At 39.4% G+C, this 16,815-nt stretch overlaps 2 protein-coding genes across 2 annotated transcripts in view; one reads left to right on the forward strand and one right to left on the reverse strand.

Annotated features, from left to right (window-relative positions):
- The window catches only part of arhgef49 (Rho guanine nucleotide exchange factor 49), a 59,733-nt gene extending 54,817 nt beyond the window's left edge, over nucleotides 1-4,916 (reverse strand). Inside the window, exon 1 of the mRNA XM_071480681.1 lies at nucleotides 4,639-4,916. The gene's annotated coding sequence lies outside the window, so the exon portion shown is untranslated. The remainder of the gene's footprint in view (nucleotides 1-4,638) is intronic.
- A 3,795-nt stretch (nucleotides 4,917-8,711) lies between these two features.
- eaf2 (ELL associated factor 2) lies at nucleotides 8,712-13,221 on the forward strand. Its single transcript, XM_071480719.1, has 6 exons — nucleotides 8,712-8,908; nucleotides 9,378-9,472; nucleotides 10,388-10,524; nucleotides 10,813-11,000; nucleotides 11,219-11,443; nucleotides 12,009-13,221. Exons 1-6 carry the CDS (start codon nucleotides 8,806-8,808, stop codon nucleotides 12,053-12,055), a joined length of 795 nt encoding a protein of 264 aa, XP_071336820.1. The 5' UTR covers nucleotides 8,712-8,805; the 3' UTR covers nucleotides 12,056-13,221.
- The last annotated feature ends 3,594 nt before the right edge of the window (nucleotides 13,222-16,815 follow it).

The raw sequence follows: 16,815 nt of genomic DNA on the forward strand, positions 1-16,815 counted from the left end.
GAGTCTGAGACACTATCAGTGTCCTTGACAGCACTCGTGTTTTTTAAGCTGCTGCATGTGTGTGTGTGTGTGTGTGTGTGTGTGTGTGTGTGTGTGTGTTTATTTACAGAGCCAGCCCAGGCAGCCTCATCAAACTGACAGAGCATGGATGCTAAATGCTTGTATTAGCATTTTATCAAGTGACCTTCCTGCTCTCCAGTCTGTCTCATAAAAACTGTTTTCTTTTTCTCCCCAGCCTTCACTCTCCCTCAGTGATGATACAGTAAGTAGCTCTGCTGTGACCTAAACTGCACCGCATCTCTCAAAACTGTCCAGCTGGGATAGAGCTCTCTCACTTTCAACAATATTAACTGAGCCTCCAAGACTGTGCGGCCATATTTTGATGGCGTGCACATGCAGTAGGGTATAATTAACTGTTTCACCTCCAGCAGCAGCATTTCTCGATGGCCTCTCTGAAGCAGTTTAATGTTGCCACAGCTGCCTGGTTCTTAATTACTCCACTGGTAATTAGTGGTTGTCCATGGCTGGGATAGTGACTCTAGACTGTCATCCACCCACAATGCCCTTTGTTGATTGTGTTTTCTGGTAAAAGGGGGAGGATGGGTGACACACACACACACACACACACACACCGTCAGGCATGCTGCCTTCATGTGGCTGTGCATGCAGCTGTGACTGATGTTCTAACGGGACACGAGGGGATGAGTTACAGTTTATCCTGCAGGCAGGACACGAGAACAAAGGAGGTTCTCAGGGGACAGCAGGGTTCAGTGTATGAGCTTTGACGATGTTTGGCTGTCTGAAACACACTCCCATTGTCATCGTCATTTACTGTTTTTGCCTCAAATTCCTAAGTATAAATCTCCACCACCATCAACCTTGACATCAGAGATCTGGGCCAGATTTTTTGAAATTTTCCTGAGGTTTTTTTTAATTTTATTTTATTTTTTTATCAAAGTGTAATCACTGCGCTCTTGAATCAAGGTGGCATTCCTCTCATCAAGGCTGAGTGTCTTGTGGCTGAAGTCAACAGCACAGAAGAGGCTACAGCTGCCTAGACTCTATTCTGCTTTTGCCTATTCTAAGAACGTTCATTTTCCTGCATGTATATAAAAAAAAAATCTGCTACAGAACTGATTCAAGCCAAGATGAGATTTGCACCATCAGAAGACTCAAGTCAACAAAAGTTGCTGGGTGATATGGTTGAAATCATCCATCCATTATCTACAGTATAGCTGCTTATCCTGTGGAAGGTCATGGGACCTCTATCATCGGGCTGACGCAGACAGACATTCACACTCAGATTCACTCAGAGGTAACCACTGCGCCACCATCACGGTTTGAAACAATATCAGTGGTTTTCTCCAGACACAGCTAACACAGTTATCATTACGTGACCACAGTTCCATACATGTAGTGACAACAAGACTGTGAGATGCAGCTGAAAGCTCCAAATAAAGGTAAAGTCTTGAATAAATAAGAAAATGGCAAATGTATTTAAAATCATGTGGCATAATCAGATTGATCTTTAATACAATGACCTATGCCCCACTGTTAAACACTAATCATGTTAACTGCATGAAATCACTCATTTGGAGATATGATCATCACAATATATTACACTTGCTTTGATTTATCAGCGTAAAGAAACTGCACAAAATGCACGAAAACCATCATTGTTATTATCACTATTATTATTATTATTATTATTATTATTATTATTATTATTATTATCCGTTTTGTTGGAAAGTGCTAAGTGCTAAGCACATATGCTAAAATCCTGACGTTACATTATTAATGTCAACGAGAACAAGCATTCAAACAAATCCATACAACTGTAATCATTTTCAAATCTACACACCATGTCTATAGAAATTTCTAGAAATGTGTACATTGTGTCAAAAAGCAGCTCATAACATATATCATTAATCCTTTAGTGGCCACAGTGATGACTACTACTGAGGATCTAAGTAATTGAAAGTCAATGGACTCAAAAAAAACACCTGAACTCTGCCAATAAGTTAATGGAAGGTAATTATACTCTGTCCAGCCAAGCTGATCTTGCTCCAAAACAAAACCAGTACATTGCAGTGCCTGTCTCAAGTGTATACATTAGCATTAGCAGGGCCCCAGGCCCTTAATGTACCTCCCATGCATTTCTGCTGGCTTAGCCTGACAGATCGACCTGTCTCATTAAATCAAGTCTTATTGACTCTTGTTCAGCTGTCTGTGTGTGTGTGTGTGTGTGTGTGTGTGTGTGTGTGTGTGTTTGTGTGTGTGTGTGTGTGTGTGCGCTGCTTGCATGAAGCTTTAAGAGTCTGCAGGTCCACTAGCTTGACCTCTTATCACATCACCTCACTGATTAAATCTATGTAGAGCTCAGGTAAGGAACGACAAAGCAACACTGTGCTGAGGGGAATCTATGAGGCTCTGCAGTGTGGGGTCTCTCACTCAGTTCAACATTAGTCTGTCACGCTCACTGAAAAAGAAAAAGGACTTGAGACTCATTTAGAGTGACAGCATTTTTCAGTGCAACCCAGAGCTCAGAGGAATTTACTCACACAAACTGAGTCAGGGATTTACGAACAGCTGATGCAGCCCATCCAGGTTAAAACTAAAATTCCCAAATAGCAATGTTAGCAATGTCCAAATATCCCTGATCCATTGAATTCCAACATTCATTTAAACAAACCAGGACACAAGAACAGGCCGTGGTTAAACTCCTCCACGCACGATTGAGAAGAAAATGGAAAAAGACACTCACAATTAGTATTTCCTAGCAAACTAATCCATGACTCAAGAATTTGATTCGTCTTAGTGAGCCAATCATTTCTGTTTAAAACATGTCCCGTGCCTTCATGAGAGCACCCATGACAATTTAAATGGTTTTCCAGTCACGTGACTCATCAGTCGTCTTAGAAAAAAAAAAAACACTCCAACCAATTCAGTTTTCATCAACTATTTATGTGCAGCAAACCTGACGTCCATGATACAGTATTTTCCATCCCTACAAAAACAAAGAGATTGCTGCTACTGCAAATCACACAGTTTTACTCTATTCATTAACATTATCGGATTGCAGTCTGGAAACCAGCCAGCTTTCCCATCAGCCCTAGAGGCATTTCCAGTCATGGCTTGGATGCACCTGCTTTCTGAGGCCAGTCATCCCCAAAACGTTGCACTGAAGGACTCCCAGGAGCATCCACGAGACTCCAGGGGCTCCCCCAGGGAAATAAGGAATAACTGCACTGCCTTACTATTTCATTTACTAAATGGCATCACACAGAGGGAACAGAAAATGAAGACAAATACAGTCATCTTTCTAATGCTGCATGATTTCACACTCTCCCGTCTCGGGTATAAATGCTATGTACCGACAGAAATCCCCTCAGCTGGGTTTCACTCAAAAGATCCTTACATCTGTTTGCGATTGCTGAAGATTAAGAAACCAACACACGCCGCAGTTATAGTCCTCCATGTGAGTCTATAGGATTGTCTGAGGCTGAGGACATTGTTCAGGCTGTCGGGGCTATTCCCCGAGGTGAGGGGAGTTCAGCCTGGCAGCTGTTTCCTTCCTTTGATTCAGGTAATGACGTTCAGTTCCTTAGGGTGGGAGTCTTGAGTCATCATTTGTGGTGCAGCCTGAGCTTTGCACGACAGAAATTAAAACTATGAAAGCCAGTTCTTACCTGCATTAGTCAATTACTTGATTAGTTCATCAAAAATAAATTTAATATGGATTTGGATAATTTTAGGTCCTTTATAAAGACTAAAATACCAAATATTTGCTGGCCAAAGATTCTCAAAGACAATTAGCTTTTCCCCATTTCATATCACTGTGAATTTATTTATTTATCTTTGAGGTTGACAGAATAATCCTACACTACCTCCTCCTGCTGTTCAGAGCTTTCAGTTACATCACAGGATTTCTCAGTAGGTGGAGTGTGGAACTGTAAATATTCACATTTTCATTTTTCTCAGCACTCATTGTCTGTGTTGGCTTAAAAGACGAGACTGAAAGTTCATTTCTGAGCTTCAAAACCAGTTGTTGATGAGGTTAGTCTATACAATATTCATTATTTTATTATTTAACATATAATAGTGGAAAATAGCTATGCAATATTTGATCTTCCATGACCAGTAGACCTCAGTTACTGACAACATGAGAGCTTTGAAGACGCCTGTTGTGATGAGCATTTCTGTCTTTCTGGTAGATTAAATGATTCAACAGAGATTCAATCTACATAGGAATTATAAATAAATTACATAATGATTAAAAAGGATATTTGCAGGTCTAACTGAGACCACACAAGTTTCCAGCTTCTTTTCAGTTATTCAAACATCAGGATCAAAAACGTAAAGTAAAACTATGATAGGCTGTAGAGTGACAACATACAAATATATCGTCAAAGCTGTGGAAATATGAAAGAAAAGTCAGGGAGGGAAACATAAAGCATGTAAGAGTCCGTGTCAAATCACAGCCGAGGACCACAGAAACACTTCAGGTGAACTGCAGCAGCGATTGGTGAAGCAGAAATACCGGCGCGCCTCCATCCACCAGGCATCCATCAGTTACCCGCCTTTTGATTTCACAGTAAAATATAAATTGTGCCATTCATTCTTGGGTCGGCCACTTACTCAGGGTCACATTCAGGGCGCCTCCATCACGTTAAAGAGAACAAGTCCCCCTCCTCTCTGGATCCAGATCAAGATCGCAGGTTGAACCCGGGCAGCCCCTCAGTGAGGGGTCTGGATTGAGGAACTGACCGGGATCCGTGCGGGCTGCACGGTCACGGCACTGCCATGAAATCACGCAGCGGCCGGTCACTGATTTACCCTCCGCCCTCCCCTCATGCTGTTTTCGGGGATTTTACCGGTGGATCCCGGATACACGACCTCGTTCTTTTGCGGGTTTCTCCTTGGGAGCTGTGATGCATTCAAGTGCTACTCGTCAAGCGGAGCACACCGTCGTTCTTCACCTTGTAGTCTGATAATGATGTGGCATAGGTGTGGTTTAAATGGTGAGAAATAAACAGACATGAATATAGATGGAAAGCTTTGTTTTGCCATTCATTAATAATTAGTTTACTTTGGATCAGCAAAGCAGTTGATCAACAAAACAAAAAATAGGCGTCCACCTTTCCCTGAAAACAAGATTTGAAACGTCTTACCCAGGTTGTTAAAAATTTCCTGTGACAAACCTTGACATGAATAAACTGAGGGATGGGGTTATGTAAATCAAAAGGCTCAGAGCCACTGTAAAGATTTCTAAAGAAGGCAATGTGACTGACTGATGTTATAGAAGCAAAACGTAATGCATATAAAAAAATATTGTTTTACCAAATGCCAAACAAGATGCACTTATACGTCTATCTATCTATATCTATATATCTATATCTGCAACATCTCTGAAGGTTACATAATATTTTGACTGTATGCATCCTTTATGATAATAGATCATAAAGGATTTTGTTTAAATGCATTTGCAGCATAGCCTAATATCACCTTATTGTTCGTAAAAGTAAAATGCTTAGGTCCATTAGGTGTCTAATTTTCTGCACATAAAGAATGGGTATTACTGGTATGTTTGTAGTGATAGGTAAAGTTGGGAGGGGGAGTGACCGGTAGGGATCTGTACATTTTTAGCCCTTGGTGTGTCGTTCATGGGACCTTCATATTGTGATTTTGATATTTCCGACAGCAAGTGAAGATAGCCTAGCCATAGGACCAGCGCTCTCACTCCGCTCCTGATTGGTCCAGATGAAAAACGCTGGCTGCGTCCACACTCACACCCACACACAGGGGGCTGGAGCCAATCCCAGCTGACACTGGGCGACAGGACGCCAGTCCATCACAGGGCAGATATATAAATAACCATTCATGCTCACATTCACACCTACATTTGATACCATATCACATATTTTCTATGTGATTTAGTGGAAGGTAATACAATAACCCTACAGTCAGCTGTTTTTCAAGTCTTTCAGGTCAAATATAAAATGGACAAAAACAAAATCAAATGACATCCTGAGTCATTATAGTTGCTGAACAACGGTTTTCCTTAGTCTATTATTTTGTAATTAACTATGTAAGAATTTGAGACTTGAATGTTTTTACTGTCAAGGCTCAAGTAATTCAAGTTCTCATTTTTGTGACTCAAATCTGACTTCAGTGCATCTCTCACGTCTACAGCACCACCTCTGAAGTCTATTGAAACGACACAGGGACACAACACAGGGAGAACATGCAAACCCAGGCCCCTGGTTTGAACCCAGAGCCTTCTTGCTGTGAGGTGACAGTGCTAACCACCGCACCACTGTGCCACCCTGTTTCAAGTCAGACTTACAAAATTGTGAATACGCCTACCTAAAATTGACTTGAAGTCACAGACAGTAGTTATCTTAGACAATGTCAAATTTTGTTTTTTTGCCCCAATTTTATTCTTGACAAAACTCCTGTAACTACATGCGTTCCTGAAAGCAGGTCACAATAATCAAATACAGACTATGCAGTATGATATATAGACCACTCTGGAGTCTGTAATGTTATAGGTGTGTAAACTGGCCCGCTACAACCCTTTCAAGCTGCGTAGTCAACTTTCCCCCTGCACACTGGTGCTGTCATCTCTGAGCTGCTCCTGGCTCACAACCTGGGGACTTTCTGTTGTGGCGTGAAAACAGATTGTGAATTTGTGGATAGTTGCTTGGAAACAATAAACCTTACCTCCCACAAACCAAGGGCAACCCCCACAGTCACTGATATCACAGGAGGACAGCCAGTGTTTATCTCCATCCATGGAAACAGACCCCTGCTGGTTTCTTTTCATATGGGATATATACACAGTGAAACAGGATTCGTGTCCTTTTGTGACACACCTTGGTCATTTTTCAAACATGGCACTGGCATTTTATTATAAAACAAGGAATTGAAGTCAGAAATAATGCCCAGAATAGTCTATTGATAAATTATTAACCATCCATAAATCTTTACACTCCTAATTTTCTGTAGCTGATGAACTTTACTCTGATTCTTACCCTATAAGATAGAGGTCAAAAGTTACAGAGCTGGCTAATTAAGAGCCCTATGATTAGTCTCTGTTGTTCTTTTCTATTTCAGATTATTCCTAACATCTCCCAAATCACTTTTCTCCCATACCTGTCCACCTGCACATGCCCACCATCACCTCATGTGGTGCTGGAGGCAGGAGCACCATGTTGTGAAACTGGTGATTATATGCTAGTGTAATCTCACCATCCCACTTGTTTCAGATGTTGATCCTTTAATGTTTGAAGGCAGCAGAGCATATGGCCTCAGTAAAGTGCGGACAGGGCAGGAATTTAAGGCTTAGGAATCATTAACAGTTTAAAGAAAGGAAAAGAGATTAACGTCACTGCCACAAGGCTCATGCAGCTCAGAGCCCCTGCAGCCTGTGGAGCTTGAAACTGCATTTAGTAAGTGTTACTGCAGCAGTTCATTAGTTTCTCATTGCCAGATCCACAGTGTATCTGAGCTGCTCCAGCTAATTCAGTAATTAGATTCACAGCTCAGCCCAGTGATGCCGCTAATTTAGTGTATAAGGTAGTTTGTCATTGTTGGGGCCCGTGGGTTTAGATACTAATATTTGCTCTGATATTGACACTGATATTCATTTTTGATTTGTTCCTTTTAGTTGTTTAGTCTATTTACAAAGTAATATGTTCAATGACTGGCAGAAAAATAATAATACAAACACCAATAAAAGAAAGAAAGAAAGAAAGAAAGAAAGAAAGAAAGAAAGAAAGAAAGAAAGAAATGTGAATTAATTAGTCTAAGGCTCATTGTAATCTGGTCAGATATACAGGGACTCTAACAATAGGTTTCACAGGGTAAAATGTACAAAACAGCATAGTCTCAAATATCACACACAAGACAGAATAGTATAAATCCAGCAATAGCTAAATAATGCCACAGTAAAACATGTATTGGCATTTTTCAAACAAAAATCTAAAAACAAAAGCAAACAGCACAATTACCTCTCCCTATTGCCAGGGTTCTTCCTGGTTTTACTGGCTGATTTAAACAACATTGTCAAGAATAGACTTTTGCATGAGTTTCTGTGAAAAAAAAAAAAAAAAAAATCAATTAAATTTTGCACACACTGAGTTTCTACACACAAAGACACAAGACTCTCCTAATACACTGACAGAAGAGTCAGAGCAAGTCAAACTTCTTCATGTTTTGGGTTTGACTGATGTGGTTGCACTTCAAATAAGAATCCCTGTAAAATAAATGAAATAAATAAAGACTGCATCCATCAATCTGTGCTTTATAGCAGAATGGCAATATAGCAGAAATGTTTCTGTAGCCTTCTACAGATCTGTGCCTAAACAGGATCCTGTTTCTGAGCCGTGCAGACAGTGCTTTCCACCTCTTGGTTTTGTTAGCTGTGAGACTTTATATAGACAGGTGTGTGCCTTTCCAAATCATGTCCAGTCAAGTGAATTTACCACAGATCATATATGTGTATGTTTTTTTTTAAATAAAATTTTATTTAAAACAATGAATGAGTGGTGATAACAATGAAAAAAAAAGACAAAAAAAAAGTACCAAGAAACCATGTGACATTTGCCCTGAAGCTGCCCTGTCATTACAAAATATTGATTGACAGGCGCTGAGCCAATTAGACAAAGAACCAGTCAGTTTGACCAATCATAAGGAAGGGGAGGCGGAACTTCATGGTACCAATGAGGTGGTCAGTGCTCTGCCGTACATGGTTATCGGATAAAACAGAACAGCAGAAAGTTTAAAGCTCATGAAAGTCTCAGAATGAATGGGACAGCTTACTCCAACTTTGACAATCAAGAACATGTCCTGAAACTGGGAGAGACATTTGAGAAACACTCCAAAAGTGCCTACCATACAGTACGATGTAAGTGGGATTTTGAATCAGTTGGTTGTCTGGCTTTTACAGAAGCTAATGGTAGCATGCTAGTTAGCTTCCTAGCTAAATATCCGAAGGCAGCTGTGTAGCCGCGTCGTCAGTCCTTTTGTATCCGCCTGCTGTTGGCCCCTTTTAGTAAGATGACAATTCTCTGTGTTTTTTGTTGTCTTCTTAAGTTAGTTAACTCTCAATTATCACAACACATCGATACCCCAGCTGTCAAAACGTTAGCTAATGCTAGCATCGTGTCAATCTGTACAGTTCCGCCATCTAGTGGTACCGGTAGGTAATTGCAGCACTAAGGCACCAACCGCCGCTGTGTTTGTATATTTACAAATATTTTGGCAATACTGTGGTTAATATTGATCATATATGTTTATATATATATATGTGTGTGTGTGTGTGTGTGTGTGTGTGTGTATAGTTTGTGTTTCATTGTCTTGCTTTTTTCCCGCAGATGACTTCAAACCAGCCTCCATTGATACAACATGTGAAGGGGAGCTTGAAGTGGGCAAAGGAGAACAAGTCACTATTACTTTACCCAATCTAGAGGTTAGTGTTTGATATCCCAAGGCTTTTCTCAACCAGAAATATGTGTGGATGTTGGGTATGTCTGTATTAACCTCCCTCAATGCCCCATTTTTTAAATTTGGCCTCCACTTTACATGGCAACCAAGCAGCACTCTAGAGCTGCAATGATTAGCTAATTGACAGAAAATCAAAGGCAACAATTTTGATAATTGAATAATTGTAACAAAGGTTTTTTCTAAGCAAAAAATGCCAACAACAACAAAAAAAAGATAGCTGGCATCAGTTTCTTAAATCTGATTATTTGCTAGTCTCCCAGCGTTCTCTGACAATAAACTCAACATATTTGGGTTTTTGACTATTGGTCAGACAAATTTAATTATGTTAACTTGGACCTTAGAATAATAATGGGCATTTTTCACTATTTTCTGACATTTTATACATTGAATGAATAATGAATAATCAATCACGTATGTTTATGGACAGATTCCAATATTATTTGTTCCTTTTTTAAAAAAATATATATATTTAAATTCTACTACTTTTGGGACAGGTAGGTTCAAAGTCACATAAAAAAAATTGACTCGTACAGTATTTTTCAAACACATTAGCAAGCAAAGGTCAGTGCCCAGACAAGCAACTGTCCCAAGAGCAAAATCCAAACCTAAAAGAGCCAGTGTTCCCTGGCAGCCATTCCCTCAACTCGTGTGAAGCCACACGAGTCCAAAGAAGAAATAATATAAACAAACGAATAAATGAGAAGGAGAGGGGATGGGCAGATGGAGAAGGGATGGCATAATAATAGTAATAAGTAAAATGACAAATATGACAAAATAAATTAGAATTAAGAAAAAAAACTGTTTTCAGGCTTAATGTTTGTTGGCTGGTCAATTATTTCTGAGGAAAGGCTACAGCCCTGCCTGTGTTTGAAATGTTCAGGGTTCAAGTGCTCCAGTAACAGTCTTCAAGGGATCCAAGAGGCCATACATGAAAGAGTGCATCCTCATTGTGAACCATGACACAGGAGAGTACAGACTGGAAAAACTCAACAGCAACATAGCTGTGAAGAAGACCAGGTGGGTTGAAAAACTGCTTACAATTTATGTTACTACCTATGTTATTTTAAATTCCATATTCCTTCAACAAATTTTACCATTGTTGGTTTTGTGTGGAGTGTGTGTTTACATGTTTTTATTCACATGTTTAGAAAAGAAACTTTGCAGTTTGTTTCGCAAGCTTGTTTTTAAGCTTGGCTGAGGGTCATGAGCTGACAGAAACATGCAATGGTTCACATTTTATTTTGCCGAAATTTGTTTTAAACTTGCACCATTTTAACAGAAGCCATCTACTTCTACTATTCCTAGGGCTGAGGGCAGCAGCAAGATCCATTCTCGCCTGGAGCAACAGACCAGTCGCCTCAGCCAGCAGATGAGGAGTAACAACAACAACAACAGCAGCAGCAGCAGCAGTAACAAGACCTCAGCCAGTTCCAAGAGTTCTCCTCCTAAAGAGAAGACGTCCCCGGCATCACCCATGGATGACATTGAGAGAGGTAACATGGTGTCAGGCACAATGTCATCAACTGTACTGACTATTAATTGACTTAATTTGTGTTGAGTGTTTTAGCATCAGGATGAAATTGTTAGGCAGCTTCGGTCAGTATTCATGTTTGATTGCTTGGTGTTTATTTAATGTGTCCTCTTTTCCATAAATGAGGATAATTATGGCACATTTCTTCATCTTTGTATGTGCTTATGCCACCGTGTACAGAACTGATGGCAGAGGCGCAGATCATGGACCAGCTGAGCAGCGGCGACAGCTCTTCGGACTCCAACAGCTCCTCGTCCTCCAGCAGTGATGACAGCTCCAGCAGCAGCGACTCAGAAGATGAACGGACTTCTGCGCCACCACCAACAGCCCCGGGCAACCACAGCATGCCTGTTATCAACACCAGCAGCCGCCACCAGGAGAGTGGAGGACTCATGAACACACTCAGTGAGTAGCCCTCTTACCTCCATCTGAGTATATAAGAGCGCTTTTCTCCATTATTCTCCATATTTTCTTATCTTTACATAAAGTTGATGCCAGCCAGTTGCTCCCAAGTTAAATATGAGCCAGGACTTTGACAGTGTCAGCACAACTATCACTTTTCACTCTTAGCTAAACACTCTACAAAACTTGTTTTAAAAATATTAAACAGAGGTTAATGTGACAATAGATTTGAAGGTTCTTGCCCTTTACACCAACAGACTTTAAAGTTGTCACAGTATTTCTTCATGACCATTTTAGGTTTAAATAAAATAAATCAAGATACCTTAGTTCAGAGAGACATGATGTGGTAGAGAACAATTTAATACAACTCTTATTATTATATTAACAATTAGAACATTATTTCAATTATTGTGGGTGAGGTAATCAATAAACCCTTCTTGGGTTTGTTGAAGTTGTTGAAATGTTTATATGTATTAATAAAAAAATTAAAAAATAAATTTTTTTAAAAAAAGGACTCATACATTTTATAAAACCAGTCTGTTTATTTTGCCATCTACTTGTGTTGCAGAGAGTGACCTCCAGCTTAGTGAATCAGGCAGTGAAAGTGACGACTGAACGACATGAGAACTTCTGCCAACCTGTGGACAGCGGGAGGATTTTCACTGAGCGCTAAAGGAACCAGGCACAGACCTATCAGACAGTGTCTTGCTTCCTTTAATGTGCAACTGTCTTCTCTACATATCCACAATTCTGCTAGCAAATATGATTTTTCGCTTCTCTGCCAACAAACTTCAAATTTTATGTCTGATTCATGGCTTCATGATGTGTATTTTTTTTGTATGTTAAAGTTGTATGTGAAAGAGATGCCTTAGTTCAGAGAGACGGGATGCAGTTGGCGTAAGAGAAGCAGTAAACTATGCATAATGTTTCATCTCAGTGGAAGCAGATGTGTGGTTACACTGCCCGAGCATATCGGAGGTAGAATGACAGCAATGTTCAGGCAGTGTTGATAGATGCTTCTGGCCACCAATCGGTCGTCTTAAACCATCACTGGAGTTTCTGTATTTCAGCTAAGCAATATTAGGAACTTTTATTGTGCCTAGGCAGATGTTGGTTAATAGCTTCAGTTAATTTTTAAGAGTCTCAGCTTTTTGACTGGAGATATTAAACTGTCATAACAGAAATTAATTGTTTTAGGATGAGCCACACTGATATGACAGTCTCCTGCTTTTGTCTTATAGAGGTATTGTAAAGTTAGCTGTAGTGCCTTTTGCTTTGGATTATTGAAGCCCAGCTCCAGGACAACCATTTTTTAAAATTTCATTTAAAGCTGCATTAATTAAGATTAAAATTATTATTCGGAGTAGTAGCATTATTGTGGCCACTTTGCAGACAGTGGAACAAGCTGAAAACATAACATTGATAAATTACTGCACTAGAATTTTGTTTTTGTTTTTTGTTTTTTTTTTTTTTGCAAAAGTGGAGCAAGCAGTTGCTTATTTACACACCCAGAAGTCACAGATCAACATTAGCATTCATTTGTAGTTGTAGTTTCTTGCAATCTTAACAATAGACGTCCCACATTCACTTTCCTTTGAGCTCTGTTTTTCTCTTCACCAACCCCTAAGAAATATATCTGACCCTTTAGCTGTAAGATGCTCCGGTGTGTTCACCAGATAATAGCCAACTCTGTCTGCTGTTAGACACCAGGCAGGTGGTGCACAGTGAGTCTATCAGAGCTTTTTGTCAGAAAACAGCTGCCCGTTGTGGCTGGAAACAGGGTTGAGAGCAGAGTTTGTTGCACAGAAAACCAAAACAATGGAAAAATGGTTGAATGGTCTGTAGAGCTGGTGATGATGATCTGTAGCTTCACGAGTACAGCACGACCTTTTTGCATTGCACCCGGCCATTCTATTCACTGTCTATGTAAAAATACTGATTAATGCAGCTGTAAGAATTAAGATGTTTCTCAGTATATAAGTTGGTCTGATTTATGGCAAAGTAGTGCACTAGTTCTCAGTCGACTCAGTTAGGGTCATGCTTTATAGCTTTAAACCTGCAATACTTGAATCTAATTATTTATATAAAATATACTCGACCAATGGTGAATTGCTAAATATATTTTATATATATTTTAATAGCCAAGCAATTGTAAGTACAGGTTAATATGGACTATACTGCGAAACAAGCCAGATGCATCGTTACTGCACCCCAATGTGAGTCTTACAGAACTTCATGTGCCTTCTCTTATTTACCAGTTACAACATATGTAGTCTTGTTTAGTCACGAGCCCCATATCACTGCTGAGCTGTCTCAGCACACAGGAAGCTGCTGTTTACGTTGCAGCATGTCTTTGGCGTCCCAGCTGACACAGAGAGAGAGAGAGAGAGAGACAGAAATGACGATGTCTTTGAATTTGAGAAGTCAATACTATGTTTAGCCTTAAGGAGAGCGGTGGCCTCTGAGCACCATTTGTAAACTATTTGAGAGTAATTTCTTTGTAGAAGAATAAAGATTTTAATTGTTTTTGTGTTATTTCTTTTTATTATTCCAGATATCTTAAGTGAATTTTAAGATTATTGAACATCTTTAAAATGATTCTGAATGCATACATTTTTATTTGCATAAAAATCAAACTATTTGGACCCTAGTGAAAATTGCAGGCACTAAATTGAGAAATTTTTCATTTCTATACATAAAAGCTGTTTCCATCTGTTGTGACTGTGACTCTAAGGTCTCCTCAGGTTACAGCCGGATATCCTGTTATTCAGGATTCATCTTCCTTCCTCTTCATCAAGTGTTTCCTCACTGAGCTGTTTTGTGACTTACCCACAAGAGAAGTAACAGTGCCTGGGTTTTGATTTACTGACCTGTTTAAAAAAAAAAGTTATAATGCAAGCTATACCACAACTGCAACACATTTGTGAAGCTCATGGTCATAAGAGGAAGGTGTTGACTCGACCTTGATAAACTCTGAGACTTTTTTTTTTCCTGTGAAATACACATAGTTGCCACATTCCTAAAAAATATTACAATAGAATCACCTGAGTAGTCTTTGGTTGAACTGGTCACCTTCATAGAGCATAACATGTAATGATGGGTCACAAGTTGACACTGCTTTGTTTCATGGCATCACAAGCCAAAAAGTTGTTGGATGTATATGTTGATATTTTGCAGTTTGGTTACTAAAGTTATGTTACCCAACACTCTCATACACACACTGATCTGCTCTGTAAGATTCCTCACAGTCAGAGGGAGGACTGGTGTTGTGACCCCATAATTAAGATACGACCAAAATCTGATGTCACATTATACTGATTGTCCTTTTCCTGAGAGAGTCCCCCTCTGGTGGCAACAAAGAGTAACTGACATAGAAAATATATATGAGATGATTTAAAAAACAATCTAGTATAAACTGATGATGAACTAATGATAAAGACACATAACATAAGCAAACATTTTATATATATATATATATATATATATATATATATATATATGTCATATACACATGTCATATACACTCACCAGCCACTTTATTAGATACACCTTGCTAGTACTGGGTTGGACCCCTTTTGCCTTCAGAACTGCCTTAATTCTTTGTGGCATAGATTCAACAAGGTGCTGGAAACACTCCTCAGAGGTTTTGGTCTATAGTGACATGATAGTATCACACAGTTGCTGCAGATTTGTCGGCTGCACATCCATGATGTGAATCTCCCGTTCCACCACATCCCAAAGGTGCTCTATCGGGCTGAGATCTGCTAATTTACAAGTGGAGAACATTGAAAACAACTGCCAACATGACCAGGTCAGCCCGTCCTGGCAAGTTCAGCCCAACATCAGACCACAAGATGCTTAAAGAAGTCTCCAACAATCCTAAAATATCAGCACAGGACCTTCAGGAAGCTCCTGCTACAGTTGATGTCAAAGTACATTTTTCTACCATCAGAAAGAGACAGAGACAGACGGAACGAGAGTTTGATTTACATGGCAGGTGCACAAAAATACACAACATATGCATGTATGCACTTCACACACACACTCACACACACACACAGTTGTATATACTTAAACAAATGAACTTATACGGACAGTTGGACAATACAATGTTGGCAGTCACAATAATATAAATATAACTATATATAGAAATATAACTAACTAACTTTATATACATTCCCAACATTAAACAATAATTCATCTTCTGGTACATACAGTTGACACGGTTGATCCTCCACATACATTAATATAATGCAACAGCACGCAACAATATGGTTCAGCACTGGAGATATTTCATAACTAACTCAGGGTGTGTGGGGCAAAACAAGTCTTTGCGAACTGAAGAAACACTACAAGTGAAAACTTGTGTGGTTTGTTAGTGCAACTCTGTTCACCAAAAAAGTTTGGATGTCTAAACATCTAGTCTCACATAGCCGGGCCTGTCTCCACAGCACAGTGTCAGTTCGGAGAATGCTGAGCATCTGCCAACAACTGAACTATAATACAATACAAGTTACAAAAAACACATTTTACTAAGCCCTTGCACTGCGGTAGTTTTACTTCTTGTGCTCAGGTTTTAAGACATTAGATTTCTCTCTCCTCCCCTCTATAATGGAGCTGAATGGAATTTCATTTGTGGTGCTGACCTAATTGAAATATTAAATCTAAAAACCTCAATAACTTGTCCTTCCAAAGTTGCCCTGGCCACTCCACACACTTCACTGTGAATAGTTTCTATTGTGGCTAACAGAGAAACAGTCACAGTGAGGTCTTTGGATTCGACAGCATCACTGTTTCAGTAAAGACATAGAAAATCTTTGTACATGGTCATTCTGAAACTTGGTAAGAGGTCTTTTAGTGTGAAAAATCTTAATTCACTCTCACTAGCTTTTGCTCAATTACTAGTCACTTAGAGCAAATTTTGTAGGCAGAAGCAGACCATGAAATGTGGTAAAAAGCTTTAAAATGTCAGTAAATAAAACTTATAGGCTACTAAATGAGCAAATGTTTTATTCTTTCTTTCAAGTTAAATCCACTCCTGGATTTCTGTAAGTATTTAGGAAATTCGCAGTAAAAAGTTTCCGGTGTTTGCACAATTTGGGTTCATTTGCATGCTGCTGTAGCATGTTGAATTATGTAAATGCAGTGTGGTTTTATCTTTATTGGTCTTGTGTCACCTGTTGCAGAAGAGGATCAGGATTATTAATGAAGTTTACGCTCATTAAAGTGTTATATCTTTGTAATTGTGCATTGTTATTCGCTAAACTAAGTAATAATAAGTGGTCATCCTACCGACCAACAGCTCTGTAACTACAGTTTATGACAGTACTGAAGTCCACAGCAGGCTGGGAGGTTGGAGCTGCTGCTGTGTTACA

Source organism: Trachinotus anak, unplaced genomic scaffold (genome assembly GCF_046630095.1).
Source record: "Trachinotus anak isolate AG129_WGS33_773 ecotype Australia unplaced genomic scaffold, CSIRO_AGI_Tana_v1 ptg000001l, whole genome shotgun sequence".
Lineage (NCBI taxonomy): Eukaryota > Metazoa > Chordata > Actinopteri > Carangiformes > Carangidae > Trachinotus > Trachinotus anak.